At 34.7% G+C, this 18,457-nt stretch overlaps 1 protein-coding gene across 2 annotated transcripts in view; it reads left to right on the top strand.

Annotated features, from left to right (window-relative positions):
• The first annotated feature begins 571 nt into the window (after window positions 1–571).
• Window positions 572–18,457, top strand: part of LOC149547493 (histone-lysine N-methyltransferase SUVR3-like) — a 54,004-nt gene continuing 36,118 nt past the window's right edge. The window contains exon 1 of one of the 2 annotated variants that reach the window (XM_089791668.1): window positions 572–1,461. In XM_089791668.1, the coding sequence (XP_089647794.1) occupies window positions 711–1,461 (751 nt within the window). In that variant the 5' untranslated portion in view covers window positions 572–710. The remainder of the gene's footprint in view (window positions 1,462–18,457) is intronic. The other variant, XM_089791669.1, reaches the window with a different exon arrangement.

Raw genomic sequence — 18,457 nt, 5'->3', positions numbered from 1 at the left:
TTTAGGACGAGAATTTAACAACAAAATATGAGCAATCCTATCAGATCACAAGTGCATTTCTAGGCAAAAATTAATGCATTCATAATGTTAATTTAGATTCTCACTCATCTACACCTCTACAACCATTATGTGTTAGGCAGGAACTATGACGCATTGCGTCTCTTGTTTTCTACTAATTTCTTGTTTAAATATGTAGAAAAAGAAAAACTAATAGACAAACAATTCTTTTTAGATGCGTTACTTACAACCAAGCAAACAAAAATATTAGAAGGAAAAAAAAACTACTTATTGTTACAAGTAAATGAAATATCAATTATAGAATATTTAAAATTGAAAATGTTACAAATTCTTTTTTCCATTAACTACAAGAAAAATGGGAAAAAAACTACTAATCGCTACAAATAAATGAAATATCACTACAAAATATTCAAAATTGAAAATGTTACAAATTCTTTTTTTGATAAGCTATGAAAAAATCTATCCCACTAGATTTTCAAATGTTTAAAAAGAATATTAGATATATTAAAAATTATCCTATAAAATTATCTTAATATACTAATTTTTTAATTGTATGTATACCATAATATATGTGCTAGTACATAGCACAACAAAATTTACATCTGAAGACAGCTTTAGCGACAAAAACAAGATCGGAAGGAGTGAGCATATGTGATTCTAATGGTTAAAAATTTAATTGAGCAACTGCACCAATGGAGAAACAATTCCAAAAAAGCGGGGATTTCAAATGGGCAACTCTCGTAATTCCATGGCTTCCACCTCAGTCTATTGCATCTTTCGCATTGACTTGCAGAACCTTCAGATCATTAACAAAAACAATCACAGCTCTCAGAATAGCAGATGCAGCGCGAGGGTTAGAAAAGTATACCGTTCCAGTTAAAAATTCCGTAGACGATATTTTGTATCCTTATTTTATTTATACAAACACATCGATTCCGAGCATTTCTTCCCCCTTACAACAATGGGGTCGCGAATCCCCAGCAACCTCTACGCAAACAACGCCCGTAATTTCAGATTCAGAATTACTAGACGGAGCTGGATGCAATTGTATGGATTGCTGCAAAGAGGAGCAAGACTGTCAATGCAACGAAGTTAGTGTTTACACAGATGATGGAAGAATATTTCCGTTTAATGAACGCTTAAATCTTAATTTCGTGGGTAATGTTGAAGTGGGAGACTTTAAACCTGACTTGGAGCGTAAATTCGAAATTGGAGTTTTAAACTCTGATATTGAGAATAAACACAATCTTCAGGGTTTAAGTGGAGGTCCACTGGTGGTCATGGAGTGCGGTCCTGCGTGCTGTTGTGACCAAAGCTGCATAAACCGTGTGTCACAGCAAGGTTTATCTGTACGGGTTGAAATTGTGAGACATCTGAACAAAGGGTGGGGTTTACACGTCGTTGAACCAGTGAAACAAGGAGCCTTTGTTTGCGAGTATGCAGGTGAGTTTCTTTAAATTTCAAAGAAGCAAACTTTTTCCTTGTTCCCCATGAATTATAGCGTAAAAAAGAGAGAACTTATACGAATTTTTCACTAGTGGGAATAGCGGTTCAATTCATTCATTCACCGCGTGGGTACATACTCATACACGAGCCTTAGGAGCTGAACAAACTAATGGAAAAAACAACAGAGGAGTTAAAAGGGTAATCCTCGTTATAGACAGTCTGTTGGGTAGCATCAATGCTACAGTAAGTTCAGTTGTCTAGACTTTTAATGATTTATAGCCACCAGCATATTCTGCCTTAGATCTTTCATTTTCTCAACTAACATTCTGGAAACAGACTTGATATTTTAGCAGCAAAAGTCTTATGGGGATAAAAACATTTAAAAAAATTTGGGTTTTAAGATGAAAAATCAGATTTAGGAAAAGCCAAAAAAATGCAAAAGAAAAGGAGAAAAACCTGCTGTTTTTTAAATTTAAAGACATTTCAACAATATAGTGATATGAAGAATAACCAGAATTGAGAACTTAGCACACAAAACTTGGAATATAGATTTTTGTCATTAATGTTCACACATTGATTACATTGCATTGTACAACTCTTATTTCATAGTGCTAAGATCATAGTTGGAAAACTCGTCAAAGCCAAAATCTCGCCAAGGCCTAAAAATCAGTGTTCCATGAGGATGCATCCCCCATGATTTTGGGGTTGTACCCGTACCGAGGACAAAATGGGGACAGTTTTTTGCCGTCCCCAAAGCCCCCCACCCTTTTGCCGAATTCAAAAATGTCTCCGAAATGGCAAATTTTTTTGAGCAGGAAACTTGAGGACAGCCAGCAGTACCTTTGCCGTCCCCTAGCCATCTCCCAAACTTCTGGCTATCCCCTAAACTGCTGGCCGTCCCCTTTTTTCCAGCTAGTCGAGTAAGGCAAAACACCCCCCCGCCCCCCACCATTTTTCTTTTAATTTTTGCTTTTTGTGCGGGCCCCTAGTTGTCTTAAAGACATAATAAACATATGCAAACCATATTTAAAACACTAAAACACTAACTCTTCTACTCATTTTAAGATTTGACATACTTGTTAAGAGGAAGAAAAAAAACATAGAGCAGTAGCAGTAGTGAGGAAAGATTGCATTTAGTATTTACTACTTATTATTTTAGTTGGACTTCTCTTTATTTTATTCTGATTTCATGTATGATACTTGGAGCCTTCAGGCATTTTGATTTTTGCTGTATATGTATTTGATATTTTTATAATGGAAGTACTTAGTATTTGTCATTTGATAATTTTCCATTTATTGATCTTCTAAAATGTCTATGGTGAATGATTTATCAATGTTATTATATGTATACTTGGATTTCGTCTCTCTATATTAAAAAATCCCTTATGTTTTCAATCACTGTCCCCTGAGGTCCCGTCTCCTAAATTTTGGCTTTGATCAGTCCTGTACTAGAAACACGTCCTCATCTCGGAAATTTCGTGGAGCATAGCTAAAAATAAATTTTGGGAAAAACTCAGCCTGTTTCAACGAAAACTCGAGAACTTGAAAAATTGTTTAAATTTAATTAGAAATGCATTTTTTGCAAAATTCAATGAGAAGATGCATCCAATGAGTCAATAAATGAGAAAACAAAAGAAACAAGCTTAGTCTAGATATATTTAAACACAAAGTGGTTACAAAATTGCATTCTCATGAGGGATGCTAATGGCTGGAAGCAAAATGGTAAAAAATTTATGTAAAATTACAATTACATCTTCCTCTTCCCAGTTCTACTAAAAACTAAGGGAGAACTAGAGCTAGATGGTCTAGTCCTAGAAGTTTGCACCGGCATGACTATGCCTTCTTGCTCAGTATATTTAACTTAGTCTATGGCTCACCCTCCATCCTGGATATAGCTTTGCCTCTAGCTTCTCTTGGCACTAGCAATGACTACTCATTCAACTCAATGTCAGCTAGTGTGAAATGAAATCCACCCCCTCCTCCATAGCCTGCTTCTTCAAATCATTGATGTCATCCTCTTCAAAAACCACCTCAAATCTGCTTCAAATCGATAGAAATCAGTTTGTAAGTGTTGGGAAGACTATTTTCCCCCTCTTAGAAACACAAGTTAAGAAATGAGAAATGAAATTAATTTGGGACGTTTCCCCCCTTTTAAGTGCTGTTCTAAAACTACATTCGAGTTTTTAACCAAAACTCGCTGAGCTCTGAGATTTTGCCAAAAATTCGATGAGTTTTTGGTGCGAGTAAAAGTCGTAAAAACTTGCCAAGCCAAAAAACTCAGCCAGTTTTTGCAACACAGAGAGGACTCTATGGCTAAGATATTGCAAATATGCTAATAGTTTTCAAATCACAATCTATTATAGACAAAGTCAACCTACAATTTAAATACGAAGTCCCAAAAAGTAGACATAGCCAATGACTTTATTGCTAGGAAGACAAGCTGCACTAGAGGGCTGAAGGTCTTGATGATAAAGCTTTAGGGTTGAAGCTTCTTTTGAGTCATTCAACAAAACCACTCACTATCATACTTGCACTCATTAAGATCATTATTATCACCACCAAGGACATCAACATTTGTAATCCACATAATACTAAATCAATAATGTCAAGGTCAATCTGTTAATGTTTTGCCCAGAAATAAAGATAACATCAATAAGGAAAACTAGAATAAAATAGGTACATCAATAAGGAAAACGAGAATAAAATAGGTACAAAAGATGCAATGACTTTATCCTGAGAAAACCCTTCAACTTGAAGGGAAAAACCCAGCCACACCAGAAGAATACCTCTTTTATTGATAATAAAATGTTCACGTAGAATGGTTTCCTCTGAATACAATATATATAAAGAATTAAGAGACTTTTCATCTCACTATAGAAGGTCTCTTCAATTTCTAAAAACAAGTATTTTTATATTTCCAAGTGCATGCCTCTTTGATTGACACATGGCACGTCTCTTCATTTTTTATTTATTTCAAATAAATATCTTGAATATCTTCTCCAGCTGTAACACAATATATAGGTATTATCTCAATTTCAACGTATAGCATTTGTAGCTACAATCTTCAACAGTCCCTCCTAGCAAGAGAGAGATCTTTAGTACGGCAGGCACATATAGCTGCAACCAAAGATGTCCATGATAAATTCACATTACATAAAACATGTTATCTTAGTATAATGTAATTCACCATAGTTACTTCATAAGCACATAAAATATAAGTTATGGAGTCACACACATGACTTCCACCATGCCTACTTGCCGAGGTGGTCCACCGTACCTACTCGTAGAGGGTGGAATGAGGGCTTTTACCTCAGACTTCTCCCATAGAAGAATGCATTTCCACCATGCCTACTCACAGAGGTGGTCCACCAACAAGGGCTTTCACCTCAGACTTCTCCGAGAGAAGAATGCATTAACAACATGTATAAGAATGACTTAGATTCCCTCTCAACAGAGACTTCCTCTCAGCAGAGACAACTTTTATCACTACAAGAAGATAGCTGATTCCGATTGTTACACTGCCACATTAGACATCTCCCTCTACTACATAGCCTCCCTTTGAAGCTGAAAATATTGTTTTTAATATTATCAATTCAGTCTCATCACTGCAAGCAATTGTTCCCATTGCTCATTATCTCATTACTTCTCGATGCGTCCTGCAACCATTAATGATAAAGTCAACCTATCATGAAGAGTGAAAACGTAAACTATTCCCAGATATTCAAAAATACTTATTTTTTTGAAGTCTAATCTTCCTCGAGAATGATCTCAGCGCACCAAAAACTGATTCCTTTATTTAGCTATTAAAAGTTAATCTCACAGTACTTGCTTATGACTGAAGTCTTCAATACTTCCAATCAATAAATCATATCGATTCTTTGATAAAAACAGGCCGATTTACAAATAATATACATAACTCACAAACTTGTGTGAATACAGAAACTGAAAAAATATAATGCCACTAATAAATATGTGAGTGAAGAACCCTGACCCTATAAGAAGCTCTTATAACATATGAATCAACCTCTTAAAGGACAGAAGAAAAATATCTGATAATAAAACCAGATTGCCTACTAGAACAAGAGCTGAAAACAGGAAGAAAATAAATAAGACTGTAGTTTCTAGAATGATGGAAGGATTATTAGCAACAAAAATATAATAAATGTTCTGCACGGCACATTGTTCTAATAAACAAACATATATTACTCTAAAAGAATGATACCAACAATAAATCATGAAAGCAACAGGACTGAAATAGAATATATACTTTAACCTCAGACAAAGATGACTCCATATTTCTGAATATATCACTGCTTGAGAGTGATTGCTCATGCATACTCAACAAAAGAACTCCCGTCCATTGACTACTTTACATCAACAACAGGGACCATGTTGAAATGAATGTCGATCAGCCCAAGCCTCTGACCAAATCGATGTGCCTGCTAAATCATTGCTCAAACTGAATTCAAACAGAAATCCCCAGCAATCATCATTTATTCAATGCTAATTATGTCTCCCATTATAAACTTTTCGTCCATTAAAAAACACTGAACTATTTTGATACACACATATATCGAAGATATAATGCCATAGACTAAGAAGAAAAAACCTGTTCAGAACAGAATGCTGAAGAAGAATCCGTGTTCATATGGGTCCAGCAGAAATAAAGATTGATGACAAAATAATCAGACGATGACGAAAGACTCTTTCCTTCACAATACATGGTGGCATTGTATATATTACCATTATGAATAAAACACAAGAAGACAAATTGCACATATTAAAATATTTGCTGATATATAACATACGGAGCCACCTAATCCAAGATGCCAAGTCATCATTTCCAAATAAGAATAAGATGAAGAAATATAGCTTGCGACTAAGCTGGAAAAATTCATCACACTGTGAGAAAAGAAATACACGAAAACGAACAGCAGGAGAAAGTAATTTGTAGGACAAAATAATGAATAAGTCTACGAGGGTAATCCACAAGACGGGGATTGATAAATTTGTTCCCAACACAAAAATAAATTAAAAAAAATTCACGTAGAAGCGATTTGAGGAGACTTGGAAGTGGCTGCTGCAAGGACGAAAATTGAAGAAAAGAACTCTGCTCCATTGGAAAAGAACAAAATTGCATCTGCTAAAGAAGACAGTCTCAACACTTACCAATTTTACATGTATATGCATATATTCAGAGAGAGTGCAACTATTACTAGTTATCAGTATCTTTCAAGTGTTCTAGTCAATCAAGCATATAAAAGTATAACAAATGTATCCTCGTGTCCCACAGGAGAGTACTGAATCTTGCCATATAATAGACCATGCTTCGAGGAGATCTAAAAGCAAATAATAAGAATTTGTCGATATTAAGAAGAAGAGAGAATCCACATGAGGCACCAAAGAACTCGACACACTAGGAAAAAAATGATCAGCCATGCACAGCAAGCAATCAAATCCATAGAGACCATGGGAAAGCATAAATGATGTATCATATCAATAGCAATGAATAGCCATAAATCACCAATTTGAGAGGAGAAACAATTTTGGAGTTTTGGAAATGAAGTTACATCATCCACACAAATCAAAAACAATTTAAGAAATATCTGCAGTGCAAATACTATTATGTAACTCTATAAATCAAAGAGTGGAAAGAAAGGGCTATTGCATAAAGTTGGGGTTGAACAGAACAAGAATTGGGATTCACAAGATTAGATACGAATATGCTGACAAAATACATAGGACATCAAACTGTGAAGGAGATCTTACTTGAAGCTACCTGTTAATTCAACATGCCTATATTGTTGATGTCTAACCTGGCTTTGCTACCATGTTAATGTTTTGCCCAGAAATAAAGATAACAGCAATAAGGAAAAATATAATAAAATAGGTACAAAAGATGCAGTGACTTTATCCTAGGAAAACCCTCCAACTTGAAGGGAAAAACCCAGCCACACCAGAAGAATAAGTCTTTTATTGATAATAAAATGTTCAAGTACAATGTTTTCCTCTGAATACAATATATAAAGAATTAAGAGACTTTTCATCTCACAACAGAAGGTCTCTTCAATTTTCAAAAAACAAGTCTTTTCATATTGCCAAACGCATGTCTCTTCACATGACATATGACGCATGTCTCTTCATATAATATTATCTCAAATAAACATGTTGAATATCTTCTCCAGCTGTAAACACAATATATTGGTATTATCTCATTTTGAACATATAGCAAAATTAGAGATAAAGATCTCTATTGCAGCTACAATCTTCAACACAATCCACTGGTCTCCCTTAACAATTTCTAATTTTGTCCAATAAAATATCAATTTTGACAATTAAATGTGAAAAAAAATGACTACAATTTGTAATCAATTATTATGATTTAAATTATTTCAAAATCTGATCTTGACCTTTCTTTAACTTAAGAATCAGAACAAAACCAAGGAATAAGGACAGCTCCGCCAAGAATAGTGGCCAGTGCAATTTCCTTCAAAGCTGTAGCCACAATGTTTGCAGAGCTGTCACTCCTGTTATATATGATATTCTTGATGCCAGAGTCTTGTTACATGATCAAAGTGAATCCTTGACACCCTGAATACATTCCTGCTGAAGCTGTGAAGTCGTTAGATGGAGCGTCACAACGTTTATGAATGGAAATTCAAGAGAGTTACGAATGCATGAGCCATATTAAAGATGACAGACACACAAAAGATTAGGGCTTTCATCCTCTTCACTAATCCCATCGTTCGAAGATGCATCAGGAAGAAGCTTCAACCCGGCTTCTGTGCGAAGGCAAAGATCAATGCATTCTTCCAAAAAGCACTCAAAGTCTGTCAAGTCATGAAATATTCTGTTGATGACAAGAGTAACAGGGAGGAACCCGGAACTCATGATACACATAATTACCAAAACAGAAGAACGCTAACATAGCATAAGCTACAGATGAAACCCCAGACAATAGATCAAACAAGCAGTACCACCATTAGCAGAAGTATTGGCTTTAGAATGCATTATTGTTATGCCCCACAGATTTCAACTATCCTTCAATATTCTCAATTTTTTTGCGAATAAAATTTTCAATTCATGATCTATACACAATAAATAAAATACTTATCTTTATGATCTAAACCACAGTCCATTCAACAAGGGTTGCAGCCATCTCTGCTACAATCATTGGTGCCTCAAAAACTTATTTGAACATGCATACAGATGTACCCACAAAAGAGATTCTGATTTGATCCTCTATTTATGGCAAGCTCAGAGCTTCACCATAAATGTTTTCAATACCAGTATTAAAGATGCCGTAAAACATATGAAGAAATTATAAGAATGAATCGACAGATTCAACACTATTATTTGCATGCAGTAAAAGAAAAACCTATATGAGTCTTCTATCAAACCTGTAGTGTCCCACAAATTTGGCCTCAAAGCATCACAAACATTCTTCCTTATGACAGATAAAGAATTTTCATAGTAAAACATGTCTTGCAAGTACAACACATAAACCCCATCTTTGAATCCTCCAAATTCGACAGCTGGAAGTGAAAAAGAACGCAACAAAACCAAGAGAATGATTGCAAGAGTAGTTGACATCATGGTGAAAGGAAGTCAAACCAGTAGCATACCAAACAAGAGAAACCCGATGAAAATAAAAGAAAAGAAATTACAGTTACACTAAAAAACGGCCTCACCAAGAGAATGATCCTATTAATAGATCAATCACCATCTTTCAGTCAGAGAAAATAGCAGAAAGATGATGTTCCAACCTTTGCTGGGCACATGCACAGAAAATCCTGATAACATATATGAACACACGTCACCCTTTTCTTCTGCTATACTGAATTTTTCCGTTGATTACTGTACACAATAAAAATGATGAACAATAACTGAAGAACGATAAATATCTACCATATGCTGCTCATGATTAATCACAAGCGCCAGAAAGGAACTGACAAAGCTATCTTTTATATAAATGTTTTTTGAACAATGAAGACCACCTGTAATAAGCCAAAAATTAATAACTAAAGTTTACTAACTGTTTATGATAAATTGAACTTGTTTGCGTTCGTGAGTTGGCGTGAACAACTATGTATAATTTTTTTTTGAGCATGACATAGTAAATGCTATGCTAAATCTATCTTTATCAAGAATTAAACAATTCTATTCCAACTATCATTTTCAAATTTACTTCTATATAGAAGGAAAGGAATTAATTTACATGATCTACCATGTAACAAAGAAAATACAAATTATCTAATTACATACTTCCTTTCCTTGTAATATTCTGAAAAGTAACATGCAGCTAACTGAAAACAGAATACTCACGTAATGTGTGTAGAGGTTGAGTTGATAGAGTAGATACGACATCGACAAGGTACTGTGTCTCCTGCTTGGATCACAATATGGGGAAAAGGCATCACTGGGGCGTTTAACCACCCAATAATGGATCAAAGTCGACCCCTCATAGGCTGTTTGAGATTGAATCAGACCCGGCCCTCTGCGAGGGATGGTGGCTGATCAAGTCAATAATTTCTGGGAATCTGGTGTAGGACACATACATCGAGATCAGTCGCACTCTGTCACCAGCAGCTACTCTGGTATGACTTTTGTCACAGATGTATCTAGTGTCGCTATTCTGGCATCCATTAGATTTTATCTTGGCCAAGGAGTTATTCAAATTCTGGAGTAAACTTCTCAACTTCCTGACTAACCAAGGTTTTGAATTTAGTTTACCCTCGTTATTGAATAGTTTGATTTGAGTTTTCTTTCCTATTCAGCTGGTTGCTATATAGTTCTAATGTGGAACTGTGGTATGTCACAACGTCTAACACCTTTCTTCTGACTTTTGCTAAGTCTTGTTGGGAATATGTTCTAAACAATGGTTCCACTAGCCCTATCCTTTAAGCATAATTTCATGTGATCTTGGTGTGGTGACACATAATTTCGGAAATGTTTCATGTTGAATGTTCAATACAATGTTTTTCAGATTTATTTCTTGGCTTTAGGAATCAGCCACATTTTAAATATCATAGGCTAGTCTATCACTTTTGTCAATGACAGACTCATTTAATATTTCAGTTCCGAATGGTTTACAAAGGAATTAAATTTTAATTAGACAAGGCTTTTAGAAAATGACAGTCCTTGGTATGTTTGAAGGTCTTATAATAGTATCTCAATAACAGTTCAATGCTTTTCTATTCTGTTGCTATGTTTCCAATTATGCCTGTCAAATGAGAAGTTTACGTAGGCGATTACGATAACTTCCAGAATAGATGCATAGAACTTCCAGAATAGATGCACTGAATTTAGACAAAAATCAGAGAGATTTCCTATAGAAATTGATATATATATATAAAGAACACCACTCCAGAAAGTAATTCGCGAGAAAAGAATGTGAGATGAGCACAAGCTAGCAAAAACCACTTGCATGCCAAAAGCAATGAATGAATAATAATATAAACTGATGCGTCAATCATGTTTTAATATCCGTTGAGTCAAATGTATCTTGAGACCATGGAATATGAACAATTTATGAAACATGTCTCTTGGACGATAATAAGTGCCAAGTGTGAAGACAGAGAAAATCTCGAATGTAAGAGAAAGAAGATGAAATCTGTGGAGGTGGTGAAGAGCCATAACCAATAAACAAATATGATGCCAATCAGAATGAACCGATTATCCACGTGTCATGGAAAGTAGGTGAACATCCTTCTTAAAATAAAATGAAGGAACACCAAAAATATTTATGTAGAGGAGACACATCATCATTTCCGAGATAACTGTCTCTTATTGCATCGACCGATAAATAACAATTTGTCTTCAGTATGGAACAACCAACAAAAATACTAAAGCTCATTATTTCACAGCAGTTACAAACAGAGAAGTAAGATTTCTCTTGCAGCCACTCCAGAAATTTACACACCCTCTTAGGAAGAGAGAAATCTTCAAATTGCCTTTAAAAGTCAAGAGTAATATGCTGCAACCAATCTAGTGGTTAATTATACTATTGTCATCACCTTATAACAATAGACTAATGTTTTCTTAACATAACAAATGCAATCACAAAGTATTACTGTTATCTCATCATAACAATAACAAAATACAACAATTGTTATTACAACAATTAATGTTATCTCATCAAAACATATTTCATCATAGCTACTCCTATAAGATGAAAAACATGTAATTAATCCATCATATGTCCATCACACCTTCCCGTAAAGGATGGGATGCACCATGACTACTTGCAGAGGGTGTTTTAGTGAGGACTTTCACCTTGATCTCCTCCCTTAGAGGATTGTATTTACACCATGCCTACTTGCAGAGGGTAAGTTTACCATGCCTACATGTAGTGGGTGAAATGCCTTCATCATGCGTACTTGCAGAGGATGAAACATGGAGCATCATTATATGACTTCTTTCACAAAGAAGTACTCACCATGAAATAATTGTTGAAGCTGAGGCTCTTTCTCAGAGAGCATATCATTCTCCACTAGACCAAGCTTCTTTCGAAAATAGTTAAACTTTATTCTAGGAAGAGGCTTGATGAGAATATCAACAACTTGTTTTCAGTAGAAGCATACTTGAGTTCAATTACTTTCCTTTGAACCATATCTCTGAGATAATGATATTTGATTTCTACATGTTTGGATCTGTCATGAAAAACAGGATTAGCTGAAAGTTTTACACAACTTTGATTATCACACACAATCATAGTAGGTTCAGCCATATGACCAAAAAGACTAGTGAGTAGTTTGCGAAGTCACACAGCTTCTTTTCCAGCCATACATGCTGCTACATACTCTGCTTTATCAGTGCTTTGAGCTACACATGATTTCTTCCTGCTACACCTAGCAGTCATGGCTGAACCCAGGCTGAAATAGTATGTTGGAGTACTCTTTCTGTCAGAAGCACATCCTGCCCAATTTGAATCAGAAAAGCCTGACAAAGTTAAATCTGCTTTTGAATCGAAAAAAAAACCAATTTTCAATGTGCCACAAACATATCCCAGAATATGTTTGGCTGCAACTAAATGTATATGCCTTGGTTCACACATCAATTGACTCAAAGTATTAATAGCATAACAAATATCAGGTATTCTGTTAACTAGGTACATGACAGAACCAATGAGCTGTCTATACATGGTAGGATCAATTAAATCTGAACTACCAACATCCTCATAGAATTTCTTTGGATTTGCTTCCATTGAAGTGGTTATGGATTTGCGATCTAGCATACCAAACCTTTTTAGAATATCTGTAGCATATTTACCTTGGCTTAGAAGAATATCTTTAGATGATTGCCACATCTCAAGACCAAGGAAATAATGCAAGAACCCAAGGTCTTTCATTTCAAATTCTGATGCAAGGTACTCTTTACATTTAACAACAGTAATAAATAAATCATCCACATAAAGCACAAGAATCAAAAAATTGTTATCACTCCTTTGAAATTATAAATTTGAATCAGCATCATTCCTTTCAAATCCCAAGCTAAGAAGATATTATGAATTCTATCATACCATTAAGAAAGAATAGGATTGTTATTGAAGCAGCTAAGGCTATGATTCATGATCAAGGTCTTCATATTCTTTCTTTCAGCCACACCATTCTGTTGAGGTTATAGAGAACACAAAACTCCCTCTTAATCCCAACTTCTGAACAGAAATTCTAAAAAATTCTAGACACATATTCTCCACCATTGTCTGATCTCAAGGTCTTAATGCTTTTTTAAGACAAGTTCTCAACCAAAGCCTTGAAATCTTTGAACCGAGACAACACTTCATCTAATTCTTTAGATTTAAGAAAGTAGATGCAACACTTACAAGAATAATCATCAATAAAAGGTATATAATACCAGAATCCACTAAGAGAAGCTACAGACATTGGACCATATAAATCTGAATGAATGATTTCTAAATTTTTTTTAGATCTAGACTCACTACTATGAAAGGGACTCTTTATATTCTTACCTAAGGCACAGCCTTTGCAAACTTCTTCATGATCTTGATTGAGATGAGGAAGACCAATGACAACATTCTTCATGGAGGAAAGAGTTCTGAAATTCAAGTGACCAAATCCCTTGTGCCATCATTCACAGGAATCAGCTGAATTCCAAGAAAGAGCTTGAAGAGGATGAGTTGAAAAACGATAAAGACTATCATGTTGAACACCAAGTACACAAGCTGAATTGAAATCAAAATTCTTTTTCCAAGCCAAAACTTTCCCATCAGCAAATGCAATACAAAATCCCTTATCTTCTAAGGTAGAAATAGAAATCAGATTTCTCTTAATACACGAAACATAAAGCACATCACTTAGAAGGAGAGGAATACCAAAGTCTAGTTGAAAAGAAACAGAGCCAACACTTTTAACAGAATAGCTAGTGTCATCACCAATAATGACATTCAAATGAGAGTCTTTTACCTTCACATCTGATAAGTGCTCTTTGAAACCAGTCTTGTGACGAGAGGCACTGCTATCAATCAGCCAAGTATTACTGTTAGAGGGAATATTGCTGGAAAGAGCATAAACAAAAAGAAAACCTTCAAAATTTTTGCAACATTCCTTTTTAGGGAAGGAGTTTTCCACTCCATGAAAAGATTTTGGTTTCATATGACAATCTCTAGCATAGTGGCCAAACTTATCACATCTAAAACACTGAATGTGAGAGAGATTCCTTTTCTTTTTCGTGAGCTCAGGAGTAGAATCAATGCCTTTTTCTCTGAACATTTTAAAATTTGCCTTCTTCCCTTTACCTTTGGATGTATGAGCAGAGAGTACATGATCATCTTCAGAGAAGGACTTTTGATTAATACCTCTTGCTTCCAGCCTGCATTCCTCTTGAACACAATCTCCCCTTAAGTGATCAAACTTAGGAAGTTCACCTCTATCACTGCTGCCTTGAATGAATGATTCCCATGAGCGAGGAAGACCATTCATAGCAATCATTACCAGATCTTTGTTACTAAAAGATTCACCTACGGCAGCAAGTTGATCTTTTAGATCTCTAATTTTCATAAAGTGGGAAACAATGGACTCACCTTTAGACATCTTAACATGTAGAAGTTTACCTCTCAAGGTAAGAGCCCTACCGGTGTTGTTAATTTCATATATCTCCTACAAGGTATCAAACATTTCTTTAGCTGAATCTAATTTGGAGATGACAAGAAGCAAATTATCTTTCATAGAATCTATTATGATCTTTTTGGCCAAAACTTTACTTTTCTTCCACTGATTTTTAGTAGTCTCATCAGAAGGTTCAAAAACAATAGAGGTAACATAATCCAGTAAATCATTTTCTTCAAAAGCAACTTATTACAATAATAGATAGTTTCTATTATCTCTGTTTAGTATCTAATGGCTATCTGTTGTATTCTCTTGTATATATTAGAAAGTTTCTAATATTTAGTTTCCTGTTTCTAGAATATAATGTTTATATTCTTTACGAATGTTTCCTAAGAAAACATTGTTTAGTCTCTTGTATAAATTGATCTTTTGATCACTGTTAATAATAAGCAAATATTTACCAATTACTTCCGTAATATGGTATCAGAGCCAATTCTTTGACTTTTTTCAAAAAATATTATAATTTCTTGTTCGAAATTATTGGAGCAATATTTATCGAAATTATTTTATGTGATATCTGCTTTGAGCTAGGGGTTTTTTCTGCTACTAACGGCCATTATTCTACAACTGCCTTTTGTATCCCTGCAAATATTTTTTTGCTGCTCACGTCTAGAAAAATCGCGCCAAAATTTTTGGTTGTTTTTTCTCTATTCGGGTCTGTTGGGTAGCTTTTTTTGGGTGCTATTACCTTTGCAAATCGTGACCCTACCTAAGGTTAACTACCTATGCAAATTGTGACATTTTTTTTTATTATCTCTGCAAATCGTGACCCTACTTGAGGTTTACTACCTATGCAAATTGCGACATTTTTTTTGCTCAAATCATCATTTTTTTGAGCCTATATAATCCATGGCCCGTTTTTTCCTTTTTTGAGGTTTTTGCAGCCTCTAATTGCCATTGCTGGAGGCGCCTAGGATTTTCCAACCTTCTGCTGTTCACTCATGTCTCAAATCCGACCCATAAAACGCATTTTTTCTATATTTCTGCCATTTATTTTGCAGTTTTTTTTGCAACCAAGGCCGTTTTTGGTTGAAACCCTAATTTTCTGTATAAGATCATTTTTTTATAGATTTTTGGTGGATTTTTCGAGATATCAACAGGGTTGTCTATTTTTTTGGGTGCCTCAATTTTTGAGCCAACGGACCTTGAATCCGACAACTTTATTTCTGGGTTTTTTGAGCTCTCTTTTGAGTTCTCCTTCAATTTTTTTGGGTGTTCCGTCTGATTGCCTTGAAGTACGTGCCTTCATAGGTTTTCACGCTTTTTCACTGAAAACGTGCTATGGCATCTCTGACAAATATTCTGCTCGAGGGCAATTCAAAATTCAATGGCCGGAATTATAGCATGGGTAATGTCCCCTAGTTAATTAGCTTGAAATGTCAGGCAACTATTTCTACTTACCACACACTCTGTCAAAGTTTTATCTTCTTCAACCAAGTAATAGGAATTATATCAAATTTCAACAGTTGTTTTTGATTGAATCTCTAATATAATATATCGGCTAGTGATGCAAATAATTTAATGTCTTGAAATATGATAATTCTATCCTTATAATGACCCCAATTGAGACTCTGAAATAGTCTTATCAGTTTGTAATTTTCTGATATTAGTCGTAGTGTGAGTTCCTTAGTACACTGATAAACCCTAAGAGATTGCGCTACTTCACTAAATTAGATAGTCAATGATTTCTTATGAATGTTGAATGACTGGAATGAGAATGAGACACTAATAAGTTACCAATTGATAATGATCAAATTCTATTAGAACTCCTCTTTTCTCATATAAAGAGAGAATAAAGTAATTGATGCCTGCAAACTTGATACGGAGAGTGTGACTCCCAGTGTGTTATGAGAGCAATCCTTGAACTCAGTCTTGTTTTAGATATATTAGAGTATTACACTTTTATTATTTCTTATTGGTCGATATTAGTTCCTTTTCCACAATATGTGATTACTCTATCAAGTATGTCTCATCTGTTGTGATGATAGTTAAAGGAATAACATTCCTTCTATTTGTGCGTATATTGCCACGGGCTATGTCTTTGGCCGATTAGAGGTGTCAACGTTGACAAGGAATGAACAATATATATTTTGAATGCAATATGATGTGTATGTGACGGATCGGGTCACGCTGCCTACCGTGGGTCTTCTTGCTCAGTTTATGGTTATGTTACTGTCTGTTTGTCCTTGATCCTCTAAGGATCCCTCTTGTGTGGATGAGACTATAACGTGACTTTGGCTCTGTGTGCATTCAAAGACACCAATTTATTATGCTGCTGGAGTTGTAATAAAATTCTTTGCTTCTTTGATACTTTTCTCCATCTTCTTTCCCTGATGAAGAGAGATCTAATGTCCTCTTATACTTGTAGATGAGTATGATGCATCCAATAGTCATATCGATTCACGATGCACCTCTCTGTAACATATTGATTTGTTTATACAAATCACATACGTATGGTTTAGCATCTATGTTAACGATCCATTCATGTTAGGATTAATGAGTATGGGTTGTAATTGACATTATTTCATTTGTATTATATATTATGCTATAATATAATAATATTACATTATATTATAATGAGATAATATTTGTATTCGAATCATGAGTTTGGCTATGAAATGATAATATTGATTACATTATAATATTATCATATTTATTTATTTATCTATATTATTTAAAGTATAATTTATAGTTTATCAATTTATAATATAATATTGTATTACTTTAGACATTATCATTGTTATATGCTAATTATGTCTTAGCAATATATTATTAATAGTTGGTCACAAAAATATTTTTTAATTTTATTTAGTTATTAAGATAAAAATATTATTGGTACACTAATAATATATTATTATATCATATTATTACTATTTATTAATCATTTAGATATTATATTTATTATTTAAATATTGTGTCATTTAATTAATTTGACCTCTGAGATTGGGGATATCACATTATGGAAGCATTAGATACTTGCAATAATTGAATATCGGAATATTGATCAGATTGTTCTGGGTGTTACACAGTGTTCAATTGCAATTGGTACTGATTAGGATACGTGGGATCTAAATAATCGGGAGCTGGTGGTGCTTCTCAAATTATCTGCAGCTGATGATCAGCTCCCTCAGATTCCATCCGGCAAAACAACTGCCAAGATCTAGGAGCATCTGAAGAAACTTCATGAGACTTCAAACAAAAGCAGAGCCTTCTTTCTGAAAAACACTCCGTTTTCTATTAATTACTCCAGGAACACCTGATTAGGATTCAAGAAATTCGTGATCAATTGCTTGCTATTGGATGCAAGATGGAAGAAGACGACATTGCGGTCATAACCCTCAAATGTTTGCCCAAGTCCTATGAGCATGTTAATATGAAGTTCACAAATCTCTACACATTTTTGCTTCAGCAAGATCGGTGGAAACAACCGTTCGATAGTAGTTCCAGCTCCCCCTCCATAGAGAAAACCTTTGTTGCTGAATCCTTTCAGAAGGATAAGGGCAACTCTCATTCACAACATTCTTCTTAGTAGAGGTCCTCTGCTCCACCTTCAGAAGGCTCCAGGAAAAAGAACATTCAATGCAACTATTGCCACAAGTATGGGCACATGAAGGTTGAATGTCGAAAGTGCTTAGCTGCCCTATCTAAGCAATTTGGTTCGCAACCCACAACAAACAATACAGAGCACATTGAGTAGACAAAATCTTCCTTTTATGCCTTTTGATGGCTTCGTGCTCTGGATTGATTAACCATTAAGGGAGGGTATTACGATAATAGATAGTTTCTATTATCTCTATTTAGTATGTAATGGTTATCTATTGCATTCTCTTGTATATATTAGAAAGTTTCTAATATTTAGTTTCTTG

Source organism: Cupressus sempervirens, chromosome 7 (genome assembly GCF_028749045.1).
Source record: "Cupressus sempervirens isolate cs-2001-9-10 chromosome 7, ASM2874904v1, whole genome shotgun sequence".
Taxonomy (NCBI): domain Eukaryota; kingdom Viridiplantae; phylum Streptophyta; class Pinopsida; order Cupressales; family Cupressaceae; genus Cupressus; species Cupressus sempervirens.
Note: the sequence above shows the minus strand (reverse complement) of the source record. Positions and strands in the feature narration are given on the sequence as shown.